Source organism: Megascapheus bottae, chromosome 3 (genome assembly GCF_031878675.1).
Source record: "Megascapheus bottae isolate mThoBot1 chromosome 3, mThoBot2.hap1, whole genome shotgun sequence".
Taxonomy (NCBI): domain Eukaryota; kingdom Metazoa; phylum Chordata; class Mammalia; order Rodentia; family Geomyidae; genus Megascapheus; species Megascapheus bottae.
In genome coordinates, this window is record NC_143511.1 from 81,130,359 (window position 1) to 81,156,243 (window position 25,885).

Here is a 25,885-nt window from a genome sequence, read left to right on the forward strand (position 1 = left end):
CCTCATCAGTCCTTTCTCCTCCATCTCAAAAGACAGCAAACACTCTCTCCCTACTACTCTTTTATTTGGATCATCTATAACACTTTCAGACATGACATTTGAAGTGCCTACTCTGGTAAGACCATTTTCTGGCCTTGCTATTAAAGGCCTCAGTGCACATTCTGGAACCCAAGAGCCCAGAGGACTCTCCAAGAAACTGGGTAAGCAGAAGAGCAGGACAGAAAGGAGAATGCAGGAGGTAAGAGCACAGTGTCAGAGTTGGACATCACCAGCATTAGACTGTGTCCTCAGGCAAAAGTCACTTCAGTTCTCTGTATGTCATATTTGTTGCCTATAACATGGGTACTGAGTAATGTGAAGACAAAATGATCCAGTGTCTATAGTTTTCAGAGCAGTGTAGCCATAACAGTACCAGAGTTGAGACTACCACAGAGAAGGACTGCAGTGAAGTAAGCATCTCTAGACCAAAGGCATCTGGGTAAGGCACAATCAGCTCAGCAGAGAAGACAAAAGACTGGTTCTTAAAACCTAGATACATAAGGCTATATATAATGATGCTAAATGAAAGGACCTCCAGGATTTAGAAACAAACGCTATATAATGAGTGATTGTTGTCCTTAATGTACTATGTTATCTCTCATCTCTTTTGTTGTCCCTTGGTTATCTCATATTATTACAGTATTTCACCTGGTTATCTGATATATTGTATATATGCGTATTTGGTTATTTGAAGTCGGATAGGGAAGGGAGGAAAACACAGATGAGGGGCAGGGGTGGGGAGAGGGAAATGGGGACCAAGACATGAGAAAGGGTATCAATGTATGTGAAGTAATGCACCTTCTATCTGGTGAATATAATGTAACCCTTCTATTAATTATAATGAAAAATATATTTAAAAAGACCAGTTCTTCAGAAATCCCACTTTAAGCACCACTGATCATTCATACTGATACAAACCTAAGTTAAAATATTCAAGAAGAAATATAATTCTTAAAATGGAATCTCAGGTATATTTAGAGTCCATATTTTTGTAGTCTAGAAGTTTACAGCTTGAAATGAATAAGGAATATGTATTAAATTTCTTGGTATTGCTCATACAGAAATGAAGCAATGAACCACCCCGTTTCTGTATCCAGGAAGATACTTCAGACTCCCTGTGGGTGCTGGGTTCTCTCAGAATCTCTGAAATTTTGTTCAGCTTTCTTCCTCCCATATTTTGGAGAGGAAGGTTAGACCAGTAGCAATGCGTACAACTAGGAAACTTAAATGAGCTGTCATTCATAAATGAGGTTAGATAATGGGTTATGCTTTCATTTTTGAGACAAAGTCTTCCAATCTAGCACAGTCTGGCCTTGAAACTCATAGTCCTATTGACCCAACCTTTATGAGTGTTGGGATTACATGCTGTGCCATAATGCCCAGCTGTGTCATGTCTTAAGGGATGAGATGGAGCAATAAAATGGCAGATATATACACATACGTGTGTGTGTGTGTGTGTGTGTGTGTGTGTGTGTGCAAGCATAAGATCAGGATGGGGAAGTGTGTTCTAAATCAGAGCCAAGTCATAAAGAACCAGGCCTTCTCTAAAAATTGTGGACTCCTAGCTCAAAATTCTAAATAAATAAATAAATAAATAAATAAATAAATAAAAGACCAAGGTAAAGTTACACAGATCAAACACTCCTGAGAGTCCACATTAAGTGGAGATCTCTGCTAATCTGCATCTTAAGACTCTCTCTAAGATCCAGAAGGCAGAATCTGAAATCTCCATTGTAAATGCTTCACTAACAAATATTAGCTGGCTACAGCCAAATAAGAACTAGGAAGAACTTAAACCTTGAGCCCATCACCTGATCAGTTTTTTGAGAGAAAGACACAGTGAGACATTCTGGAATCTAGTGACTCTCCAGAGAAGAAATGAACACCACAGAGTTGTACTAATGTTGCTGAGATCAGCCTGGAGGTGGACTGATTAGGTTCAGAGAGGAATCTGAGGGTCCAATGCTGCCTAGAAATTAACTTCCAAATTAGAATAAGGAGAAAATTACAAAGTTGGCTTACTTATGTAACTGTAACTCCTCTGTACATCACTTTTACCACAAAATAAAATTATTTTTTCAAGTTGGCTAAGGGCCAGGAGTGTGGCCTAGTGGTAGCGTGGTTGCCTAGCATGCATGAAGACCTGGGTTTAATTCCTCAGTACCACATACATTTTATTATTTGCTTTAAGATTTACATTTTTCTAGGCTTTGTTTATGTAAATAAGTTAAACAGAAATCCAAGCTTTTCCTAATGTTCCAATTATGACAAAAATCATTTATTTAAATATTCTAAGCTTTCTTTTTATGTATTACGTTTAATAGAGATCACCTGATGCATATAGGATATGCTTTAACTTAAATATAGATACATAAAATTTGTCTATATCTGCCCATTTCAGGCTGTGTGTGCCAATCTATTTTAATTGCTCTGTATTTTGATATGAAATTGGAAAGGTTCCCTGTTATTATTCTAGCTTTTTTCCAAATTATCTTTTCTATTCCTCTTGATGAATTTCAGAAGAAATCTCTCAAAGGCTATTAAAAATCCCTTGGGATCTCATTTAATTTTCTTTGAAAACAATTATTGGCCAGGAGTTTGGCCTACTGGTAGAGTGCCTGCCTAGCATCCACAAAGACCCCGGTTCCTCGGTACCACATACATAGAAAAAAGCCAGAATTGGTACTGAGGCTCAAAGTGATAGAGCTCTGGCCTTGAGAAAGTGCAAGGACAGTGCTCAGGCCCTGAGCTCAAGCCTAGGACTGGCAAAAAAATTATTTTCAAATATAGTCTTAATTATTAGGAATATTATATCTCTCTTCTGACCTTCATTTCGAATTTTGATGTTTTTATATTAGGTAAACTTGATGGACTTCTTTTTCTGCCTATTTTCCTTGGTTTAAAAAATCTGTTTGTGCTGTCCACCAGTGACACAAGTTTGTAATCCTAGCTGTTCAGGAGGCTGAGATTTGAGGATCACAGTTCAAAGCCAGCCTGGGCATGAAAGTCCGTGAGATTCTTATCTCCAATTAACCACTAGAAATCCATAAATGGAGCTGTAGCTCAAGTGGTAGAGCACTTTAGAGTGCTTGAGCTGAAGTGCTCAGGGACAGTACCCAGATCCAGAGTTCAAGCTCCACAACTGGCAAAAAATATATATCTAGGGAAGGTAATTGACCCTCAGGTGAGTAGACTCATATCTAGCCACTTCATTGTTATTTTTTTTATTTTGGGGTGATGATCTTGGATTTGAATAATAAACAATCATGTCAACTAAAAAGAATAATAATTTCTTGGTTTTTTTTTCTTTTCTTTTCTTTTTTGTTAGTCCTGGCACTTGAACTCAGGGCCTGGGCACTGTGCTTAGGCTTTCTATAGACTATCTCTCTACACTTGAGCCATAGTGCCACTTCCAGCTTTTTCTGTGTATGTGGTAGCAAGGAATCAAACCCAGTGTTCCATGCATGCTGGGCAAGATTTCTGTCACCAGGCCACACTCCTGGCCCCAATTTTACCTTACTAAAGTTTATGCCCATTGTTTCTTTCACTACTGATCTTTGAGGTTTTAAATTTTTACCACAGATTAATTACATCACACAGTGGATTTTATTGTGACATATCCATAAGTGAACACCATGATTATAGTCACTCCCTAATGCCCCCTTCAATCTACCTTTCACCCAGTTACTCTTCCTCCTCTTTTAACTATTTCTCTTCTATTTTCATATCATTTTGTTTTGTCTCACATAAAAAATGCAATATTTGTCTTTTTGAATATGGCTTATTGTACTTAACATGATGATTGCCAGTTCCATTTATTTTCCTGCCAACAGCATGCCTTCTTTTGGTTTTTTTTTGTCAGTTACGGGACTTGAACTCTGGGCCTAGGCATTGTCCCTGAGATCTTCAACTCAAGACTACCACCCTACCCCTTGAGCTACAGCAGCACTTTTCTAGTCTTAATTGGAGATAAGAGTCTCATGGACTTTCTGCCTGGGCTAGCTCTGAACTGAGATCCTCAGATCTCAGCCTCCGGAGTAGCGAGGATTACAGGCATGTGCCCATGCATTTTTCTTAATGCTGATTGATATGCTTTATCCATCCTTCTCTTGATTGGCCCCTAGGATGCCACCTAGGTTTTTAGTTTTTGTCTTTCACTTATTTAATCCCAGATCTGAGCCATGTAGGTAAATAGGGTAAGGTCATGTGTCGGGAGCAAGAGTGGAATCAAACTGTACTTTGATTTGCATCAGATAATTGCTTGATTGTCTTATTGTTTTTTGGCCTTCTCCTGTTCAATTGATCTGAGATTTACCATATGAATGTAACCCCCAACAGTTCCCTGATTAACCATCTGGATGTAACACCTGGCAGTGCCCTGGTCTCAAGAAGGGATATAAACTTTGAGTTGAGAATAAACGAGGCGCTGCAGTTTTTGCCTGGGCTGCAGACCTCCCGGACCCAATGTGTTTGTCTCTCTTCTAATTTTTCCAGTCCCTGCCCCCTATTTCAGGAACCCCAATTTGCTGCCGGTAGGCCCCGGCAGTCATGTCCTTGACTTATCTTTCCCATGATGTTAGTAAGAATGGCACTCAATATTCTAATTTTAACAATCCTGTACTATTTCAAAGTTTAGACAGAGGACATCAGAGTTTGGTAATGAAAACAATTACATATTAAGGTCTTGATCCTGGTAATGTAGAATAGTCCTCGTAATATTCTATTTTAAGTGTAAACCCTAAATAAAATTAAAGTTTCTACATCACTATTCAAACAAAATGCTAAAATAGATATTAATTCAATTACACTCTAAAGACTTTGGGGTTCCTATCTGAATTCTGAGACTACTTGGGAGCACTAATTATTTTTGTTGCCCATACTGTATTGTATCCACTATAGAAGAAGGGAAGAGGAAGAAGGAGGAAGTACGAGGAAGAGGAAGAGGAGGAGGAGGAGGAGGAGGGGGAGGGGAGGAGGGGGGGAGGAGGAGGAGGAGCTATACAATAAAATATTGCTCCTAGAACTCCTGTCATGAGAATTCTGACTCAAAGAGTTTAGATCATTGCAGAACAAAAATTGAAAGGAAGCTAAAGGATTGGTCAAGAAATAAATTGAGAAATATATTTAGACAAAATAAATTGCAATGGATAACTAAAAACTATTTAGGGGCAAGTTGAGTCTGGAAACTTGTTCCTTGATCAGTTTTACACTTTCATAAACAGAACAGATTTTTTTAAGTTCTAACATATAGTCATGGGCTTTTCTTCTAGGCATGAAATAAATAAGTCACTGTGATCAACTTTCCCTTCACATTGACGACAACCCCAAAACCTACACAGAGTCATGGAGAGCAAGAACCAGAGCAGCAGCACGACGGGCTTCGTCCTCCTGGGCCTCTCTTCCAACCCACACTTGCAGAAGCCCCTCTTTGCCATCTTCCTCACCATGTACCTGGTCACCGTGCTGGGGAACGCGCTCATCATCCTGGCCATCCGTTCCGACTCCAGGCTCCACACCCCCATGTACTTCTTCCTGAGCAATCTGTCCTTCATGGACATCTGCTTCACCACTGTCATCGTGCCCAAGATGCTGGTGAACCTACTATCAGAAACCAAGGCTATCTCCTATGTGGGATGCCTCGTGCAGATGTACTTCTTCATGGCTTTGGCAAACACTGACAGCTACCTGCTGGCCTCCATGGCCATTGACCGCCTGGCAGCCATCTGCAAGCCCCTCCACTATGATGTGGCCATGAGCCCACGGCATTGCCTCCTCATGCTGCTGGGTTCCTGCACCATCTCCCACTTGCACGCCCTGTTCCGGGTGCTCCTCATGTCTCGCCTCTCTTTCTGCGCCTCCCATGTCATTAAGCATTTCTTCTGTGACACCCAGCCTGTGCTGAAGCTGTCCTGCTCTGACACGTCCTCCAGCCAGCTTGTAGTCATGACAGAGACCCTGGCGGTCATCGTGACCCCCTTCCTGTGCATCCTCTTCTCCTACCTGAGGATCCTCGTCACTGTGCTCAGAATCCCCTCCGTGGCTGGGAAGTGGAAAGCCTTCTCCACCTGTGGCTCCCACCTCACTGTGGTGATGCTGTTCTATGGGAGTGTCATCTATGTGTATTTCCGGCCTCTGTCCATGTACTCCGTGGTGAAGGACCGTGTTGCCACAGTCATGTACACAGTAGTGACTCCTATGCTAAACCCTTTCATATACAGCCTGAGGAACAAAGATATGAAGACAGGTTTGAAAAAATTAAGGGATAGAATTCACTCATAGAAAAAAGTAGTGGAATATCATATTTGAGAGAAGACCTAAGAGATTCACTCATTTACCTCATTTCCTATAGGGCACACAAACAGATCACAAGGAGTATTGTTAGATACTAGTGAGATCATGGACACAAGAGAAAAAACTTAATTTCTAATGATCTTGAGCCTGGTCCATGCTAGGCTAGGTTTTGGTAGGAATGCAGATTTCATGAAAGTAGGGTCTTTTTTTTTTCATGCTGATTTGGGCACTGTATCTGGGTTAAATATGCTTCCAAATAAATGTTCTATAAGCCTAACCATGGACAGTACTAGGGAGTTTTAAGTCCTATTAGTTTTCAAAAAAAACTAGATGACCTTCGTATAGAATTTTTTTAAGAAATTTTTGACTCAGATAAAGTCATTTGAAGGATGGACTGGATATTACTTTATTATAATTCAAAAGATGAGTAAATGAGCAGAATATTTGAAATGGTGAAAACGACCCAGTTTCCACAGGTAATATACATGTCAATGTATTTGACATAGTAAAAAGCTCTGTGAGAAAGGCTTGAAAATATGGAGAATTAAGTAACATGGACAGAAGAAAATACAAAAAAATTAACTTCTCACCAACATCTTTTCTGACAATATAAATTTTAGTATCCAACTCATCTAATCATCTTTCTTAACTCTTCTGTTTCCTCATTAAGATTCTCTTTAGACACCAAAAAAATTCCCATCTATTTTCTGGAATATAATTAGTTTTGCTTGAAGCTGGTTCACTATACACAAGCCAACTAATACAATTCATCACATCAACACAAGCAAAGCTAAGAACCATATGATTATCTCAACAGATGCAGAAAAAGCATTTGACAAGATCCAACACCCCTTTATGATAAAAGCTCTGGAGAAACTAGGAATCCATGGAATATTCCTCAGTATAATAAAGGCTATATATGACAAACCTACAGCTACCATTATATTTAATGGCGAAAAGCTAAAGCCATTTCCTCTAAAATCAAGAATGAGACAAGGATGCCCACTCTCTCCACTTCCCTTTAATATAGTATTAGAATTCCTAATCATAGCAATAAGGCAAGAAGCAAACATAAAGGGGATCCAAATAGGGAAATAAGAAGTAAAACTTTCCATCTTTGCAGATGACATGATTCTATATTTAAAGAACCCTATATACTCCACTCCCAAGTTGCTTGACATGATTTGAAACTTTGGAAAAGTAACAGGGTATAAAATTAACCCTCAAAAAAAAAACTGCTTTCCTGTACATCAATGAGAGAAGTGAGGCAACAATCAGGAAAGCAACTCGTACTGCAATAGCCTCAAAGAAAATAAAATCCTTAGGAATTAACTAAGAATGTAAAGGACCTTTATGATGAAAACCTTAAAAACCTGAAAAAGGAAATTAAAACAGAATTGAGGAAGTGGGAAAATCTCCCATGCTCCTGGACTAGAAGAATTAACATTGTGAAAATGGCAATCCTGCCAAGGGCTATGTACAACTTCAATGCAATACCCATCAATATCCCAATGTCATTCTTAAAGGAAATAGAGGAAACAATCCAAAAAGTCACATGGAACAATAAAAGACCCCATACAGCAAAAATAATACTTAGCAGAAAGAATAGCACTGAAGGAATATCAATGCCAAATTTTAGACTTTATTACAGAACTGTAGTAATCAAAACAGCTTAGTACTGGCACAAGAACAGGCCCGAGGACCAATGGAATAGAACTGAAGACCCAGAAATCAACCCAGAGACATGTGGCCACCTAATCTTTGATAAGGGAGCCAAAAAATAGGATAGAAGAAAGGCAAGCCCTGGGCCGGAATTTTAGCCTAGTGGTAGAGTGCTTGCCTAGCATGCAGGAAGACCCGGTTCAATTCCTCGGTACCATATACATAGAAAAAAAAAGCTGGAAATAGTGCTGAGGCTCAAGTGGTAGAGCTCTAGCCTTGAGAAAGTCCAAGGACAATGCTGAGGCCCTGACCTCAAGCCCAGGACTGGCAAAAAAAAAATCCAAAACAACAACAACAAAAAAGAAAGGCAACCTCTTCAACAAATGGTGCTGGCAGATTTGGTTAAGCACCTATAGAAAACTAAAGTTGGATCCTTTTATATGTCACCCTGCAGCAGGATTAATTCCAAATGGATCAAAGATCTTGAGGTATAAGCAGATACCCTGACAACTTTACAAGAAGGAATAGGAGATATAGAAGGTCCCCTTGGCACAGGTCAAAACTTTCTTAATAAAGACCCAGAAACACAACAAATTAAAGAAAGTTTGGACAAATGGGACTGCATTAAACTGCAGAAATTCTGCATGGCAAAGGACATAGCTAGTAAGCTAAATAGAAAGCCCACAGAGTGGGAGAAGATCTTCACTATCCATGCAACAGACAAGGGCTTTATATCTAAAATATATCAACAGCTGAAAAAAATTGAATCACTCCAAAACAAATCCTCAAAGAAACAACCATGCCATTAAAAGGTGGGCCATAGACTTAAGAGAGATTTCTCTGAAGAAGAAATAAGAATGACCTATAGACACATGAAGAAATGCTCGACATCTCTGGCCATAAAAGAAATGCAAATCAAAACAACTTTGAGATTTCACCTCATTCCAGTTAGAATGGCCAGGATCAAGAAATCTAATAACAACAGATGCTAGAGGGGATGTGGCCAGGAGGGATCACTACTACATTGTTGGTGGGATTGTATACTGATTCGATCACTTTGGAAAGCAGTGTGGCGATTCCTCAAAAGACTAAACATAGAGCTCCCTTATGACCCAGCAATTCCATTCCTCAGCATTTACCCAAATGTCCAGAAACAAGGGCTTACTAAACTCATGCACATTGTACTAGCACAACAATGTTCATTGCAGCATTGTTTACCATAGCAAACATAGGGAACCTACCTAGATGCCCCTCAGTAGATGAATGGATCAAGATGTGGTACTTATTTTTTTTGAAATAGAAAAGGGAAGGGGGGAAAACAAGATGATTGGGAGGGGGTGAAGGGAGGAAATTGGAGAGACAAACATGAGAGGGGTATCAATGTGTGAGAAGTAATGCACCTACTACCTGACGAATGTACCTGTAAACCCTCTATACATTATCCCAACAATAAAAAAAGAAATATGTCTGGGCATGGTGTCTCACACCTGTAATCCTAGATATTCAAGAGGCTGAGATCTGAGGATCAAGGTTCAAGGCCATCCCGGGCACAAACTGACCTAAGACTCTTATCCCCAATTAACCTCTAGAAAATGGGAAGTGTGGCTTGGCTCAAGGGTAGGCGGTAGCCTTGAGCTGAAGAGCTCAGGTACAGTGCCCAGGCCCAGAGGTAGGGCAGTAGCCTTGAGCTGAAGAGCTCAGTGACAGCGCCCATGCTGAGTTCAAGCTCCATGACCCACAATAGAAAAGAAAAGAAAAAAAGAAAAAATATGATCTAAAACATCAGTGTTAATAAAATCTTTAATAAAAGATTAATAAAGTTAATAAAAAGATTAATAAAGATAATAAAAAAACAAGTAATAGAAAAACAAAAAAAAAGATGTGGTACTTATACACAATGGAATTCTATGCAGCCATCAGAAAGAATGACATTGCCCCATTTGTAAGAAGATGGAATGACCTGGGAAATATCTTATTAAGTAAAACCAGACCCAAAGGAACATAGGCTCAATGGTTTCCCTCATCTGTAATAATTATTACACACCTAGGACTCTCCTAGCAGAGGATTACAATAGCTCAAAACCTAGGTACATAAGGTCATATAGGATGAGACTAAATGAAATGAACTATAGTATATGGAAACAAGAGCTTTATCTTTGTGATTGTTGTTCTTAATGTACTATGTTATTTCTTTTATCTTTTTCCCCCCTAATGGTTAACTCATGTGGTTACTGTATCTGACTTTGTTACCTGGTATATTGTATATATGTTTATTTACTTGAAATAGGGAAGAGAAGGGGGAAAAACAAGATGATGGGGAGGGGTTGGTGGGAGGGAAAGGGGGACAAAAGCATGAGAAGGGATATCAATATGTGAGAAGTAATGCACCACTACTGACAAACATAATTGTAACCCCTCTATACATTAACCCAACAATTTAAAAAAATGGTTTTGCTTGGTGAAACCTACCACAATCTTTATAACTTCATAATCATCCCATAGAGTGTGTGTGTGTGTGCCAGTCCTGGTGCTTGAACTCAGGGCCTAGGCACTTTCCCTGAGCTTTTATACTCAAGACTAGCTCTCTGCTACTTAAGCCACAACTGTGATTCTGTAGCTGTGGTTCACTGGAGTTGAATGGGCTTTCCAGAGATGCATAGCTGAATGTCACCTGCACATAGAGCGAACCCATGTGTCTGAACATCTGGCAGCCCTGCAGTTGCCTGCTTCTGTGCCATCCCCAGGAGAAGAGGCACCCTCTTGGGCTCAGGCACCCCACAGGACAGTGAGGACATCAGCAATGCTCTGCCCTCGGGGGAAGACATAAGGACCAATCCTCCCTGGACTCAGGCATGCAGACAGGACAGACCCCAGAGTCTCCTCTCTTATCATCCATTTCCCCTGTAGTAGAAAATAACCAGAACATTTCTAGAACTAGATCATCACTTCAAGAAATCACGTTCTCAGAAATCCAGAGCTTTCTCTCAAGCACCTATCAGGCCTCAAAGCCTGTTGGGGACCATGATTTTCTTTGTCTCTCACACAGGTAGGCAGCTTGAAGGGTCTTTGGCAATGGGAACTCTTAGGTGAACATTTTCAGGTGTTCCTCCTTTTCTTTTCTGATCCTGTCATCTCCCTTGCATCTCAAAGCTGGGCGACACCATCCTTCCAGTCTTCTTTTTTTCCTTTAGTGAGATATGATGATTGAAACAACTATTCTGATAAAGACAGGGTTCTAAGCTAGTCTTTCTAGCCTTGCCAGGCACATCCTGTCTTAAAACCTAATGCCCACAGATGATTCTCCTCCAGGAATTTGGATGTAAGAAGCAGCACTTATAAACAGGACAGTGGGGACAAGGCCTCTGCCTTGGCCGCGCACAGGAGCGGGACTCCATCAGCGTCTGGTTGGTACCTCACTTTTGTTACCTATAACATGGAGCATTGTAAGGACGAATGAGCTATAGCCGTTTTACTTTGGCTTATTCTTCTGGTACAGTTTCTTTTGCCCAGCCTAGTCTTGGACCATAATCATCCTACCTGTGAGCAGGGTCTAGCAATAATAAAGATGAGAGCATTCTCTAAGGGACTGGACAGCCATATAGATACATTTGGAGGTTTAGAAATGCTCTCAGTCACTCCAAGAAAAGAAAGCAAGAGATATTCTTTAGTTGCTATTGTTGCAGTTTTTGTTTTCTTTTCCTCTTATCTTGTTTTAGTTTGCATGTGTTTGGGAAGGGTAAGGGAAGGTACATTAAAGCTGGAACAAAAGTGGACACTGTGAAAAATGAACTGGATGGCTAATGGATGGGGATGGGTTCAAAAAGAATTACATTGATATACCTGATTCATGTAACTATAACCCCTCTGTATATCAACTATATAAATACAATTTTAAAAAAGAAATGTTCTCTGTTATTCCTGGACCTTCCAAGTTAGTACCTGATAAGAAGCAATATCACTAAAATTTAATTTCCTTTATGTGTTGTATAAGCAATAATGTTAATGACTTAGAAAGGAGTATGGCACTCTACTCTTCTTAAGTCTCCAAGTGGCAAAAGGAGGAGTGGCAGAAAACAGTACATGTAGAGCCAGGACTTTGGGCTACTGGTAGAGTGCTTGCCTACCATACAAAAGAACCAGGTTCGATTCCTCGGTATCATGTATATAGAAAAAAAGCCAGAAGTGGTGCTGTAGCTCAAGTGATAGAGCTCTAGCCTTGAGAAAGCCCAAGGACAGAGCTTAAGCCCTGAGCCCAAGCCCAAGACTGGCGAAGAAGGAGAAGAAGAAGAAGAAGAAGAAGAAGAAGAAGAAGGAGAAGGAGAAGGAGAAGGAGAAGGAGAAGGAGAAGGAGAAGGAGAAGGAGAAGGAGAAGGAGAAGGAGAAGGAGAAGGAGAAGGAGAAGGAGAAGGAGAAGGAGAAGGAGAAGGAGAAGGAGAAGGAAGAAAGAAAGAAAGAAAGAAAGAAAGAAAGAAAGAAAGAAAGAAAGAAAAGAAGAAGGAGGAGGAGGAGGAGAAGGAGAAGGAGAAGGAGCAGAGGAGAAGGAGAAGGAGGAGGAGGAGGAGGAGGAGGAGAACGAGGAGGAGGAGGAGGAGGAGGAGGAGGGCGAAAAAAAGAACAGGTACACACAAATAAAGTCACACAAATCCTTACACATCTGAATATACCAGCATCTGTTTGGAATTGAAATGAGTTTTCCAAGCCATAAAAAATATGCACTGCTGGATCCATCTAAAGAGAAAGGAAGCTAAGCTATTAGCCCTGAGAAATGCAACATAGATTGGAGAATTTCAGGGTCAAGCACAAAAGCAATTAGACAGCCTATTCAGGAAAACCATGTCACAAAAATGAATGTGAAAACCCCAGTGAACAGGAAATGACAGCCCAAAGAGTGACACGAACACCTTGGCTAGGAGCAGCATGAAGAGCTGTTGACTCGGGTGGAGAATATCTTAAACTTTTCAGTGTTCCTAAACTAAGTATTCCACAATCTCCAAATTTATTCTATATCATAAAAATTCTTTCAAAAACCAAAACAAACATTCACACAAAAAGGAGACACACATAGACAGTTTATTTTAACAGTTAGGGTGACAGAATGTAATACACAATGTAACCCTAAATCTGCTTATTGATCTATTCATATTTACGTCTAGATAAAGGAGAAAAGTCTTTACATATACAATTCTAATTTTCTGAGAACTGGAATTATAAAGATCTTGTACCTTTTCAATTACAAAATGAATATGAGCAAATGTATATTCATAATTATAATGTAAATAATGTAATATAAAGTTAAAATGTTACTCCTTATCTCATTTCAGAAAGCATCCATGTGAACATAAACACAAACACACACACACAACAAAATGAAAGATTTTTTTCTCTCAGACTGGGATTATTCTGTGTGTATTGTACAACTTGCTTCTGTCACTTATGAAAATAAAGCAAACAAAACAGTAACAACAACAGGCCAGCTCCGCCTAGAAGAGCTCCAGCTCCACCGGCAAACTATCTATTCAAAACCTAACTTCACTTACTAACTCCAAAATCTGGTAAGTCAATTAACTTGCCAATCTCTACTTTTTAATCCATAAAACAGGATAATAGTGCTATTTGGAGATGATAAAATGATTTTTGAGAGGCATGCAAAGCATGAAACTCAATGTATGGCATGTTTTAGAGGCTAATAAGTGTTGGCTGGCATTAGCTATTTACTTCTCTAGAGATGGCATGGTATTAAGCAATAAACTGTTTATACATTCTTTGTGAATATTTTTGTTATTTTCTTGCAAATAATTTGTTTTGTTTGATTTTTATAGGCCATATTATCATAAAATATGTATATATGTCTTCATATTACTCAAATATGATCATTCAAAAAGAAAAACCTTATGGAGAATTGTTGCATAAGATGATGTCATTTTTGATTCTGTTAAAGACTGCCAAAAGTTTTATACTAATTTTTCCCAGTCACTACCAGCCAGTGTATGTTTTAAAAGGCTACTTTCCTTGAGAAATTGTCCCTCCAAAATTATTGCTAAATTTGATTAGTGAAAACTGTATTTCAGTACATTTGTATTTTCTGATTGTCAAAGAGGCTGAATATCTTGTCATATATTTTCTTTGATAACTATCCTGCACAAATTTTCTGGAAGGCAATGGTTTGAAGTTTAACTTTGCTTATAATTTTTGAGAAAATGCTAACAGCCCAGTTCCTTTAATCTTTTATACTTCATTTCTTCTATAAACTAATATTCATATCCTAAAACCCCCAAATACTCTGTTACTGTTTTAGATTTTTTTCTTTTTAACTTCCATGTATGAATTAGATAAAAATCTAGCCCAACCTTCCCAAATACTCAACTAACTGTTATATTTAAAATTTTCCCCATTTTTATGAAATAAATCATTATTGTATAATAAGATGTCCAAAGTTAGAGTCTCTCTACATATGCATAAAGGAATATAGAAATCTACTAACCACATTGATTTCTTTTCCTTTTCTTTTTTTTCGCCAGTCCTGGGGCTTGAACTCAGGGCCTAGGCACTGTCCTTATGCTTTCTCAAGGCTAGAGCTCTACCACTTGAGCCACAGAACCACTTCTGGCTTTTTTCTATGTATGTGGTACCATGGAATCGAACCTGGGTCTTTGTGCATGCTTTGCAAGCCCTCTACCATAAGGCCAAACTCCCAGCCCTGATTTCTTTTTCTCTGTGCTTTGGCACAGAGACACTCCTTGGAATACCATCATTCTAATTTTTTCAAAATTACATTGTTTTAACCAATGCTGTTTTGCCATATCCTGTTTTGCTATTTTAGATGAAACTTAGCACAATCTTAAACTATATTAAAAATTCCTAAGACTCTTATTAGCATGCATTGAATGTTACTAATTTGAAAGAAGCTGACATTCTTAAATATGAAGTCTTCTTTTGGAAGTATAGAATTTCTACTTCATTTCTGTTGTATTACATTTTCTACAGATAGGCCTTATTTCATTCCATTATACTTTCTTCAGATAGGTTTTACTTCTTTCCTTTCCTTCATGTTCATTTATAAATGTTATACATTTTGTCTATTATTAACTGAATTATTTTCCAAAGTACTTCTCTGTGAGATTATATTAAGAACCTTAATGTTTTTATCTCTACCTAGTACCTGGATACTTCGATGAACTCCACAAGATTGAAAAGATTGTTACGTGGTTATGTTGAGCTTTCTTATGTAGATGATTGTGTCACATGAAAGTATTGACAATATCATGTTTTCATTTCCTTGGTTTCCTTTCTATGGACTTAGTCCACATACGAGTGACATAGCATAATAAAGGTCACAAAAATAGCCCTCTGTATTTTTTCCAACATATTGGTGGAAATTACACTACTATATATTAAAATTTTAAATTCTAAAAATATTTGAATATTTAAATAATAACATAGAATACTTTATATTCAGGAAGAATACTATGTTAAAAGGAATAATCTTAACAACTAAAGCTACTTGCAGCATTCCTTTTTGGTAGCATTCCTGAACTCAAAGTTTATCATGAAAGTACCCATATTACAGGATCCAAACAAATAAACACAAATTGGATTTTATTCTGAAGGCATAACTCATCTTAATTCCAAGGAATTCTGGTTAATTCCAATGCTCACTAAGCTATTATCACCACGAAATCATGCTTCCAGAAATCGCCAAATGAGAGGACCTCATTTATGAGGATACCTTGCATAAAATTATTCTGCCCTGGGGGCAGTGAAATGGGGACCAAAACATGAGAAAGGGTATCAATGTTGTTTTTTTATGGGTATCAATGTTTGTGAAGTATGTACTTTCTATCTGGTGAATATAATGAAACCCTTCTTTAATTACAATAAAAATAAAATAAAAAATTATTCTGCCCAAGGTGATATCCACAAACTTCTTGTAGGAGTAGAGAGAGATACAAACAGGCAGACCAACAGACTAAGCAGCTGGGCAAACACACACACACACACACACACACACACACACACACACACACACACTATTAAGAATGAAAATAACTCAGGCAAATTTCACAAAACAAAAATTGCTACTCACACAAGAAGCTTCCATTTTTAATTTAGGAGGTTACTTGGAATTATTTTAAGCCCTCTGTTGAATTTTTACCTTGTGTGTTTTTTTATACTTGCATAAAATAAATATTCTTCAAAACCCTAACAAATAGTACTCTATTTGTTAATAGGATTGAGGTGGCTGAAGAAGCTACATTGATCAAATTGCCCTTCAGAGATCCACAATGGGTCCCACATTCATGGAGAGCAAGAACCAGAGCAGCAGCACGACGGGCTTCGTCCTCCTGGGCCTCTCTTCCAACCCACACTTGCAGAAGCCCCTCTTTGCCATCTTCCTCACCATGTACCTGGTCACCGTGCTGGGGAACGTGCTCATCATCCTGGCCATCCGTTCCGACTCCAGGCTCCACACCCCCATGTACTTCTTCCTGAGCAATCTGTCCTTCATGGACATCTGCTTCACCACTGTCATCGTGCCCAAGATGCTGGTGAACCTACTATCAGAAACCAAGGCTATCTCCTATGTGGGATGCCTCGTGCAGATGTACTTCTTCATGGCCTTTGGGAACACTGACAGCTACCTGCTGGCCTCCATGGCCATTGACCGCCTGGCAGCCATCTGCAAGCCCCTCCACTATGATGTGGCCATGAGCCCGCGGCATTGCCTCCTCATGCTGCTGGGTTCCTGCACCATCTCCCACTTGCACGCCCTGTTCCGGGTGCTCCTCATGTCTCGCCTCTCTTTCTGCGCCTCCCATGTCATTAAGCATTTCTTCTGTGACACCCAGCCTGTGCTGAAGCTGTCCTGCTCTGACACGTCCTCCAGCCAGCTTGTAGTCATGACAGAGACCCTGGCGGTCATCGTGACCCCCTTCCTGTGCATCCTCTTCTCCTACCTGAGGATCCTCGTCACTGTGCTCAGAATCCCCTCCGTGGCTGGGAAGTGGAAAGCCTTCTCCACCTGTGGCTCCCACCTCACTGTGGTGATGCTGTTCTATGGGAGTGTCATCTATGTGTATTTCCGGCCTCTGTCCATGTACTCCGTGGTGAAGGACCGTGTTGCCACAGTCATGTACACAGTAGTGACTCCTATGCTAAACCCCTTCGTGTACAGCCTGAGGAACAATGACATGAAGAGAGGTCTGAGGAAATTGAGGGGTAGAATTCACTCATAGAAAGAACATGAGGTGATGCCATAATTGGGAGATGTCCTTGGTGCTTATCAGGTTATCTTTCCTTTCTGACCATTTTTCACATCACTCTCAAGAAGGTCATGAAGAATTATGTTGGATTCCTGTAAGATCCTCAACCTGGGAGCAACTCATCTGGTTTCTAGTGACTTCCATGAGCATGTGCATATTTAATCCCTAGGTATTACTATGAATCCTGATTTCAGGAAAATGGTTGACCATCCTCAAAGGATTGGTTCCCCAGTGGTAGAATTCATTGTTTATTTAACTTATATATAGCACTTAATAATCTTGACAATGGACATGGTCAAAGAGTTAAACATTTCTCTTCATTTCCAGAGGAGAACTGTACATGGATTTGCCCAGAGTAAGTGAAAGCATGGCAGCTGACGAGGGCTAGGGAAATATTTCAGATTTCTGGCATGGAAGAGTCTGATAAAAAAAAACATGCAAGGTAATTAAAAGCAGTATCAAGCCAAGCACCAATGCCTCACATATATTAACTTAACTACTCAGAGAGCTGAGAGCTGAGAGACTGTTTCAAGCCAGTCCGAGCAGATACAACCTGAGAGACTTTTATTTCCAATTAACTAGCAAAAAGCCAGATTTGGAATTGTAGATCAAGTGGTAGAGGGATTGGTATGAGCCCCCAAAAATGCCTGTCAGAATATTTTTGTAAAAACTTACTACAGTTTATGTGGCCGGGAATTGGCCTAGTGGTAGAGTGCTTGCCTAGCATGCATGAAGACCTAGGTTCAATTCCTCGGTACTACATAATATATAGAAAAAGCCGAAAGTGGTGCTGTAGCTCAAGTGGCAGAACTCTAGCCTTGAGAAAGCCCAAGAGCATGCTCAGGCCCTGAGTACAAGCCCCAGGAATGGCAAAAAAAAAAAAAAGAGTCAAGAACTATGGACTGAAACTTCTGAAGCAGTGAACAAAATAATTCCTCTCTTAAATGGTTGGTGTCAGTTATTTTACTGTATCAGCAACAACACGTGCTTTCTATTAAACACATGCTATAGATGAGACGCCTGACATTTAGAAAGGCAGTAAGTTTGCCCCCAAATGAGAGCCGCTCATTGACCAACTTGAGCCAGGAGATCTTCAGTCCCCGGCTCCTTCACAACACCCCATGGACAGCCCCATTCCTGAGCCTGCTCTGCTTACATCCCAATCCTTTCAACATCACAATGACAACAAGCTAGTAATTATCTGAGATGACTGGATAAAACTTATGAATCCTAAGATTCCACTGTCTCTCTTCTCCTCCCAGGCCTCCCTTCTTAATGAGCTCCCTGGGGGTGGTGGATGGAAAAATTCTCTCTTGGTGAAGGTCATGTAAAGGGCAATCATCTCCTTCTTGATCCCAACCTCTTCTTTACCACTGATGAAAGCTGACTATGTCAGTGATGACAGCAAGAGATGGGGGGAGCCCCAAATTCTTCATGCCCGGGCCACAGTGGAAAGATGAATATCCTAAAGTCACACAACTCACAAGTGCAGTGAATTCCCACCTTCCCACATGAAGCCTGGGCCCCTTTCTCCCTTGACTCTTATGAGAGCTCTGTGTGTGGCAGCTATCTTCCTCTTCTAACCAACAAGGCCAGCGATGCTGAGGAGATGACTGAACCCTCAACTGGGTCCCGCGAAGATCACCTACCCTTTTCCATGTAAGTATCTGCTGACTTCATTCCCATCACCATGCCCAAGTCCTAAGCATTGTTGCAGCAGAATTTTTTTAATTTTGTATGATATTCTCTTTATCCAAATATAGAATCTGAGGCTCAGTTTGTCTGAGAATATAAACTAAAACTATAAACTAAACTATAAAGTTGGGGAGAGCTATAAAAATATAAACTAAACTAATCCCCCCAAACCCAACAAACCAATCACTAAATGAGCAAGGGAACTAAAGAGACTTATCAAAAGAAGAAGTTAAACTGGCAGAAAAATTTATGAGAAAATGCTCATCATCCATGGTCATAAAGGAAATACAAATAAAAACCCTAAGATACCACCTTACCCTAATTAGTATGGTCAATATTCTGAACTCAGACAATAACAAATGCTGGTGGGGTTGTGGAGAAAGAGGAATCCTACTGCACTGCTGGTGGGACTGTAAACTAGCTCAGCCACTCTGGAAAGCAGTTTGGAGGTTTCTTAAAGACCTGAAAATAGACCCTCCCTACAATCTTGCCATACCTCTCTTGGGCATCTATCCTGAACATCATAACCCAGGATATGATAAGGACAGCTGCTCAGCTATGTTTATCTCTGCACTATTCACAATAGCCAGGCGATGGAAACAACCAAATGCCCTACTACAGATGAATGGTTACAAAAAATGGAATTCTATGTAGCCAACAGACAAGATAAATGGCATTCGCTGGGAAGTGGATGAAGCTAGAGCGAATCATGTTGAGTGAGATAAATCAAGACCAAAGGAACAAAAGGTGCATGGTATCCTTAATATATGAATATTAGATTCAAACAATATAAAAGTGATGACTCAATATTTGGGTACCCAAGGTTATGAATATGGTCTTGGAGATATAAACATAACTACATAGACATAAAAATCTATGATGGGCTATATACTCTATAGACATAATGTTTTATTACATACATTAATATGTACCTATGACATACAATTTTAATTATATATATATAATTATATATATAATTTTAATTATGTTCTAAAATCTAAGTGCCAGTAATTGTATATAGAGAGTCCCTTCTTAAATACTTGTTTGTTAAACATGACATTTGAAATATGATACAAAAATCAATGTTAATAAATTCTTTAATAAAAAAATATATAAACTAGGGGCTGGGAGTTTGGCCTAGTGGTAGAGTGCTTGCCTCACATGCATGAAGATCTGGGTTCTATTCCTCGGTACCACATACATAGAAAAAAAGCTAGAAGTGGTGCTGTGGCTCAAGTAGTAGAACACTAGCCTTGAAGAGAGCCAAAGGACAGTGCTCAGGTCCTGAGTTCAAGCCCCAGGACTGGCAATATATATCTATATAGATCTATATACTCTAAAACTTGGGGCAAGCTATAAAAATATAAACTAAACTATAAAACTTGGGGCAAGCTACATAAACAAAATACCTGAGTATCTACATTCCCTGGTTTCTTCTTCCTTTCTATGACTCAGGAATGATTTGTTACTAGTGAGCAAGAACCCTAGCCAAAAAAATGGGGTTCTCTGTTTTGAGAGGAACAAAGGTAACTGCCCTGATGCTGACAGGTAGAACACAGCATCTATTGGCCAAGCCCAGTGCCTGATTGTCCCAAAAGCTGAGACTACTGAGAAAAATTCCAGATTGTGTGGCATCTTCCCAGCATCTGAACATAGTCAGAGCAGTGCAGACCATTAACCTGCTCGTGATAGGGGCAAGGGGAGGAAATGTCCTGGGAAGGCTTGGTAGGCTGCCATTCATGGTACAAGCTAAATCACACCTTTGGAGAGCCAATTTTTCTCTATTCGGTACATTATTTTAATAGTTAACATATTATAACTCAGATAATGAAATGTGTTTTCCTAATCCTATAAGAATCCCAAAGATAAAACCTGGGCACGGTGGCTCACACCTGTAATCCTAGCTTCCCAGGAGGCTGAGATCTGAGGATCAAGGTTCAAAGCCAACCCAGTCATGAAATTCCTTGAGATTCTTATCTACAATTAATCACCAGAAAACTGGAAATGGCACTGTGGCTCAAGTAGTAGAGCACTAACCTTGAGCTGAAGAGCTCACAGTCAGCGCCCAGGCCTAGAGTTCAAGCTCTATGACCAACAAAACAAAAATCCCAAAGATGACAAATTTGATGGAAATTAAATCCTTGAATCTTGTGTGTGTGTGTGTGTGTGTGTGTGTGTGTGTGTGTGGTGTGTGTGTGTGTGTGTGTGTGTGTGTGTGTGTGAGTCCTAGGGCTTCAACCCAGAGTCTAAGTGCTGTCCCTGAATTCTTTCTACTCAAGGACAGCACTCTTCCACTTGTACCGCAACTCTACTTCTGATTAATGGTACGTAAGAATCTCATAGTCCTCCTTACCCAAGTTGGCTTTGAACACAATCCTCAGATCTCAGCCTCCTGAGTAGCTAAGTTTATGGGTATGAGCAGCCAGCAGCCAGTTTAAGTCCTTGACTTTTTAGAAATTAGATTGCTGGCTCCTTTTCACCTTATTGACACCAATCTTTATGAAGAGTTTTTTTACCCAGTTTCTTATTTCTTCTTGTACAAAATTATAAATTCCACAATAACATTTCTGTACAGGTATACTATGTACTTTGATCCTATTTACCCTCTTCATTCTCTCTCTGCCCCCTCTTATTGATCCCATATCTCTCACTTAGTTTTATGCCTACTTGTTTTTTACTTATGCTGCTCATAGATCTAAATTTTACATATGAAGGAAAATATGACATTTGGCTTTCTGTTCCTGCCTTATTTCACTTAACATGATGATCTTCAGGTCCATCCATTTCCAGAAATTTTCATTCTTTATTGTGAAATACTCCATTGTATGTATATTCCACATTTTTAATCTATTTATCTGTTGGTAGGTGCCTAGGAAGATTCTATGGCCTGGCTATTATGAATAAGTCTGCAATAAACATGGATGTGCAGGCATCTCTATTTTATGCTGACTTATGTACCTGCAGGTATATGTTTCAGTGCCATAGCACAATCATATGGTAATTTCATTCATAGTTTCTGAGGAACCTCCACACTAATTTCAATTGTGGTTGCATAATTTACATTCTCACCATAGTGTAAGATGATTCCTTCTCCATTCCTATATAGTCTCAGCAGCATTTATTGTTCCTTTGATGACTGTTCTTCTGACTGGCTCAGATGGAATTTCAATAGTGTTTTGATTTAAATTTCCTTTATAGTAAGACTGTCAAACATGTATTCACATGCTTATTGTTCATTGTCCTTCTATTTCCAACCACATTTTTGTACTGCTTCTTAGGTAATTACTCAATGTATAAAATACATTAATAGAATTTCCCCCAATTAAAGAAAATACCTAGATCCTCACAAGAACATTCTTGTTCCTGTGACTCTTGCTGGGGAAATCCTGAGCGTCTCATGGAATAACATTTGGAGATCTATGAAATAGATAAGTTCTAAGATCACTTCTGCCACAACAACTTAGGATTCACCAATGTCATTCTATTCCCCATGACTTCATATTATAAAAGGAAACACAGTCAGCAGAACTATACCAGGCAGCAGCTAACAAAGGGTGACTGTAGATGAGTCTTATCTCCAATTAACTGCCAAAACCTGAAAGTGGAGCTGTGATGGAAGTGGTCGAGTGCCTGAATGGAACAAAAAAGCTAAGGGACAGTGCCCAGGACACACACACACACACACACACACACACACACACACACCCTGAAATACCACATGAGGTATATTCAGGACACACTTAACATTCTTTCATATTTTCTACTTGTAGGACAACAATGCTGAAAGAAAACCAGAGCCATGTGACTGAATTTCTCCTCCTAGGACTGACCACAGACCCCAATCAACAGATGTGGCTTTTTGCAGGCTTTCTTGCCATGTACCTGGTCAATGTGGTTGGCAACTGGGTCATCATTGCAGCCATCCGGAGGGAGGTTCAGCTGCACACTCCCATGTACTTCTTCCTCTCCAGCTTGTCCCTGGTGGATATCTGCTTTACCACTGTCATTGTGCCCCAGATGTTGGTGAACTTGCTCACACAGAGCAAGGCCATCCTCTTTGCCCAGTGCCTCACACAGATGTATTTCTTTGTGGCCTTTGGTATCACTGACAGTTTCCTCCTGGCCGCCATGGCCATTGATCGCTACGTGGCCATCTGCAATCCACTGCACTACACCACAGCCATGAGCCCCAGGCGCTGTCTCCTGCTGGTGACTGCATCCTGGGTAGTGTCCCACCTCCACTCGCTCACCCACACCGTGCTTATGAGCCGCCTCTCCTTCTGTGGACCCAACGTCATCCACCACTTCTTTTGTGACGTCCAGCCCCTGCTGACACTCTCCTGCTCTGACACCTCTGTCAATGAGCTTGTGGCCTTCACGGAGGGCTCCTTCGTGATCATGAGCCCCTTCATCTTCATTATTGCCTCTTATGTCTACATTGCCCGTGCTGTTCTAAGGGTTCCTTCGGGGGGAGGTAGGTACAAGGTCTTCTCTACCTGTGGGTCTCATCTCACAGTTGTAGCTCTGTTCTATGGAACCATAATATCTGTGTATATTCGCCCTTCATCCACCTACTCAGTGACCAAGGACAGGGTGGTTACTGTCATCTACACAGTGGTGACTCCCATGTTGAACCCTTTCATCTACAGCCTTAGAAACAAGGACATGAAGCAGGCCTTGAGAAAGCTAGTGAGAAGAACACAGTAGAATATGGATAGCTTGCTATCTCTAAGAGTTGAATTACCGACTTGACAATGAACTGCCAAATCTGTGCCATAGCCACATATCTACGACCTGGTCCTAGACAATGACTGAGCATTGTAGAGCTACCAAGATAGGCCATTCCAGGGAAATATAGGACTCTACTGATAGACAACTTTAATTCTAAAACTCCCTCATTGTCAAATCTTTCTCTTTTTTTTTTTTTTTTTTTTTGCCAGTCCTGGGCCTTGAGCTCAGGTCCTGAGCACTGTCCTTGGGCTTTCTCAAGACTAGAGCTCTACCACTTGAGCCACAGCACCATTTCTGGCTTTTTTCTATGTATGTGGTACCAAGGAATCGAATCCAGGTCTTCATGCATGCTAGGCAAGCACTTTACCACTGGGCTAAACTCCAAGCCCTGGTCAAACCTTTCTTAGTTCTCTGTTGTGGATGTAAGTCTTTGCCTCCCTTGATTTTTCTTCTTTCCCTATTTTCTTTCACACATCTCAAATTGAATCTGAAAGAGTTCTCCCATTCTGTTCTCAATAAAAATCTTGTACACATTGTGGGGGTTAGGTTTTTTGTTGTTGTTGTTGTTTTCTCCAATCCTGGGTGTGAACTCAGGGCCTGGGCACCGTCCTTGGACAGTTTTTACCCAAAGCTAGTAATCTGCCACTTGAGCCACAGCTCCACTTCTGGCTTTTGCTGTATATGTGTTACTGAGGAATTGAACCTAGGGCTTAATGCATGCTGGACAAGCACTCTACCACTAAGCCACACTCCCAACCCAGGGGTTAATTTTTATGTATCAGTTTGACTTTGCTAAGGGGTGCCCAGATAGCTAGTAAAACATGATTTCTGGATGCATATCTAAAGTTGTTTCAGAAAGGATTATCATTTGAATCTGAGGACTGAGTGAAGATTATGCTCACTAACATGAACAGGTATCACATAATCCAACAAGGGTCCACACAGAACAAAGAGGCAAAAGAAAAGTTAATTCACTCTCTCCTTTTGAGCTAAGATAACCATCTTCTTGTGACTTAGACATCTGCTTTCCTAGTTCTCGGTCTTTCAAACTCTGAGACTTAAAACATTTGTTCTCTGTGTCCTCCTGCCTTTAGGCATAAACTATACCACTGGCTCTCTTAGGCCTCTAACTTGCAGACAGTAGATCAACAGACTTATCCTCCATAATCATACAAGCCAATCCCCCATAATAACACTTTCTACATGTCTGCGTGTATCCTAGCTATTGTTTTCCTCTGATAAACCCAAACTAACTCAAATGATCACATCCTGGCACCTGCTTCTAAGACAACCTGAACCAATGCACTGATCAATGACCCAGTGAAAATTTCTGTTCCGTGGCCAGGAACATGGCCTAGTGCTAATGTGCTCACCTAGCATGTACGTAACCCTGATTTTGATTCCCCAGAACCACATACGTAGAAAACGCCAGAAGTGGCACTGTGGCTCAAGTGACAGAGTGCCAGCCTTGAGCAAAATGTGTCCAAGGACAATCCCCAGGCCATGAGTTCAAGCCCCAGTACTGTCAAAAAAAAAGATTCTATTCCTTGGTACACACTGTAGGGAAACGTAAATGTGTGCACAAAAAGACTGAAAGATATTTATGATATAAGCTCACAATAGAAAAATGTTCTGACTTTAGGTATAATGGAATTGTTCTCTCATCCATAAAAATAGTCTAACTTGGCAGGGAGTTTGGCCTAGTGGTAGAGCGCTTGCCTAGCATACACAAAGACCCAGGTTCGATTCATTGGTACCACATACATAGAAAAGGTCGGAAGTAGTGCTGTGACTCAAGTGGTAGAGCTCTAGCCGTGAGAAAGCCCAGGCCCTGAGTTCAAGCCAGGACTGGCAAAAAAAAAATCTAACTTAACTCGATATAAAAGTAATACAAACCACTCAGGAGGCTGAGATCTGAAGATCTCGGTTCAAAGCCAGACTGGGCACTAAAATCCAAGAGACTCCTATCTCTGCTTAACCACCAGAAAACCAGAAGTGGTATTGTGGCTCAAGTGGCAGAGCACTAGCCTTGAGCTGACCAGATCATAGACACCAATCAGGACCAGAGTTCACGTCCCATGACTGACAAAAAAAAAAAGCAATACCAACAAATATCTTATTTCCTAGCCATTTCTGCTGAAATAAATTGTTAGACTATCACTAATATATCAATACTAGAACAAAGGAATAATAATTTATTCTTTTTG

General features: G+C 40.1%; 3 protein-coding genes across 3 annotated transcripts; all 3 read left to right on the forward strand.

Annotated features, from left to right (window-relative positions):
• Positions 1-5,382: 5,382 nt before the first annotated feature.
• LOC150065922 (olfactory receptor 1L4-like) lies at positions 5,383-6,318 on the forward strand. The gene has a single exon (XM_090329206.1). The coding sequence runs from the start codon at positions 5,383-5,385 to the stop codon at positions 6,316-6,318; it is 936 nt and encodes a 311-aa protein (XP_090185332.1).
• A 9,971-nt stretch (positions 6,319-16,289) lies between these two features.
• On the forward strand, positions 16,290-17,225 carry LOC150065923 (olfactory receptor 1L4). The gene has a single exon (XM_090329207.1). The coding sequence runs from the start codon at positions 16,290-16,292 to the stop codon at positions 17,223-17,225; it is 936 nt and encodes a 311-aa protein (XP_090185333.1).
• A 5,499-nt stretch (positions 17,226-22,724) lies between these two features.
• LOC150065924 (olfactory receptor 1L6-like) lies at positions 22,725-23,654 on the forward strand. The gene has a single exon (XM_090329208.1). It carries the CDS (start codon positions 22,725-22,727, stop codon positions 23,652-23,654), a length of 930 nt encoding a protein of 309 aa, XP_090185334.1.
• The last annotated feature ends 2,231 nt before the right edge of the window (positions 23,655-25,885 follow it).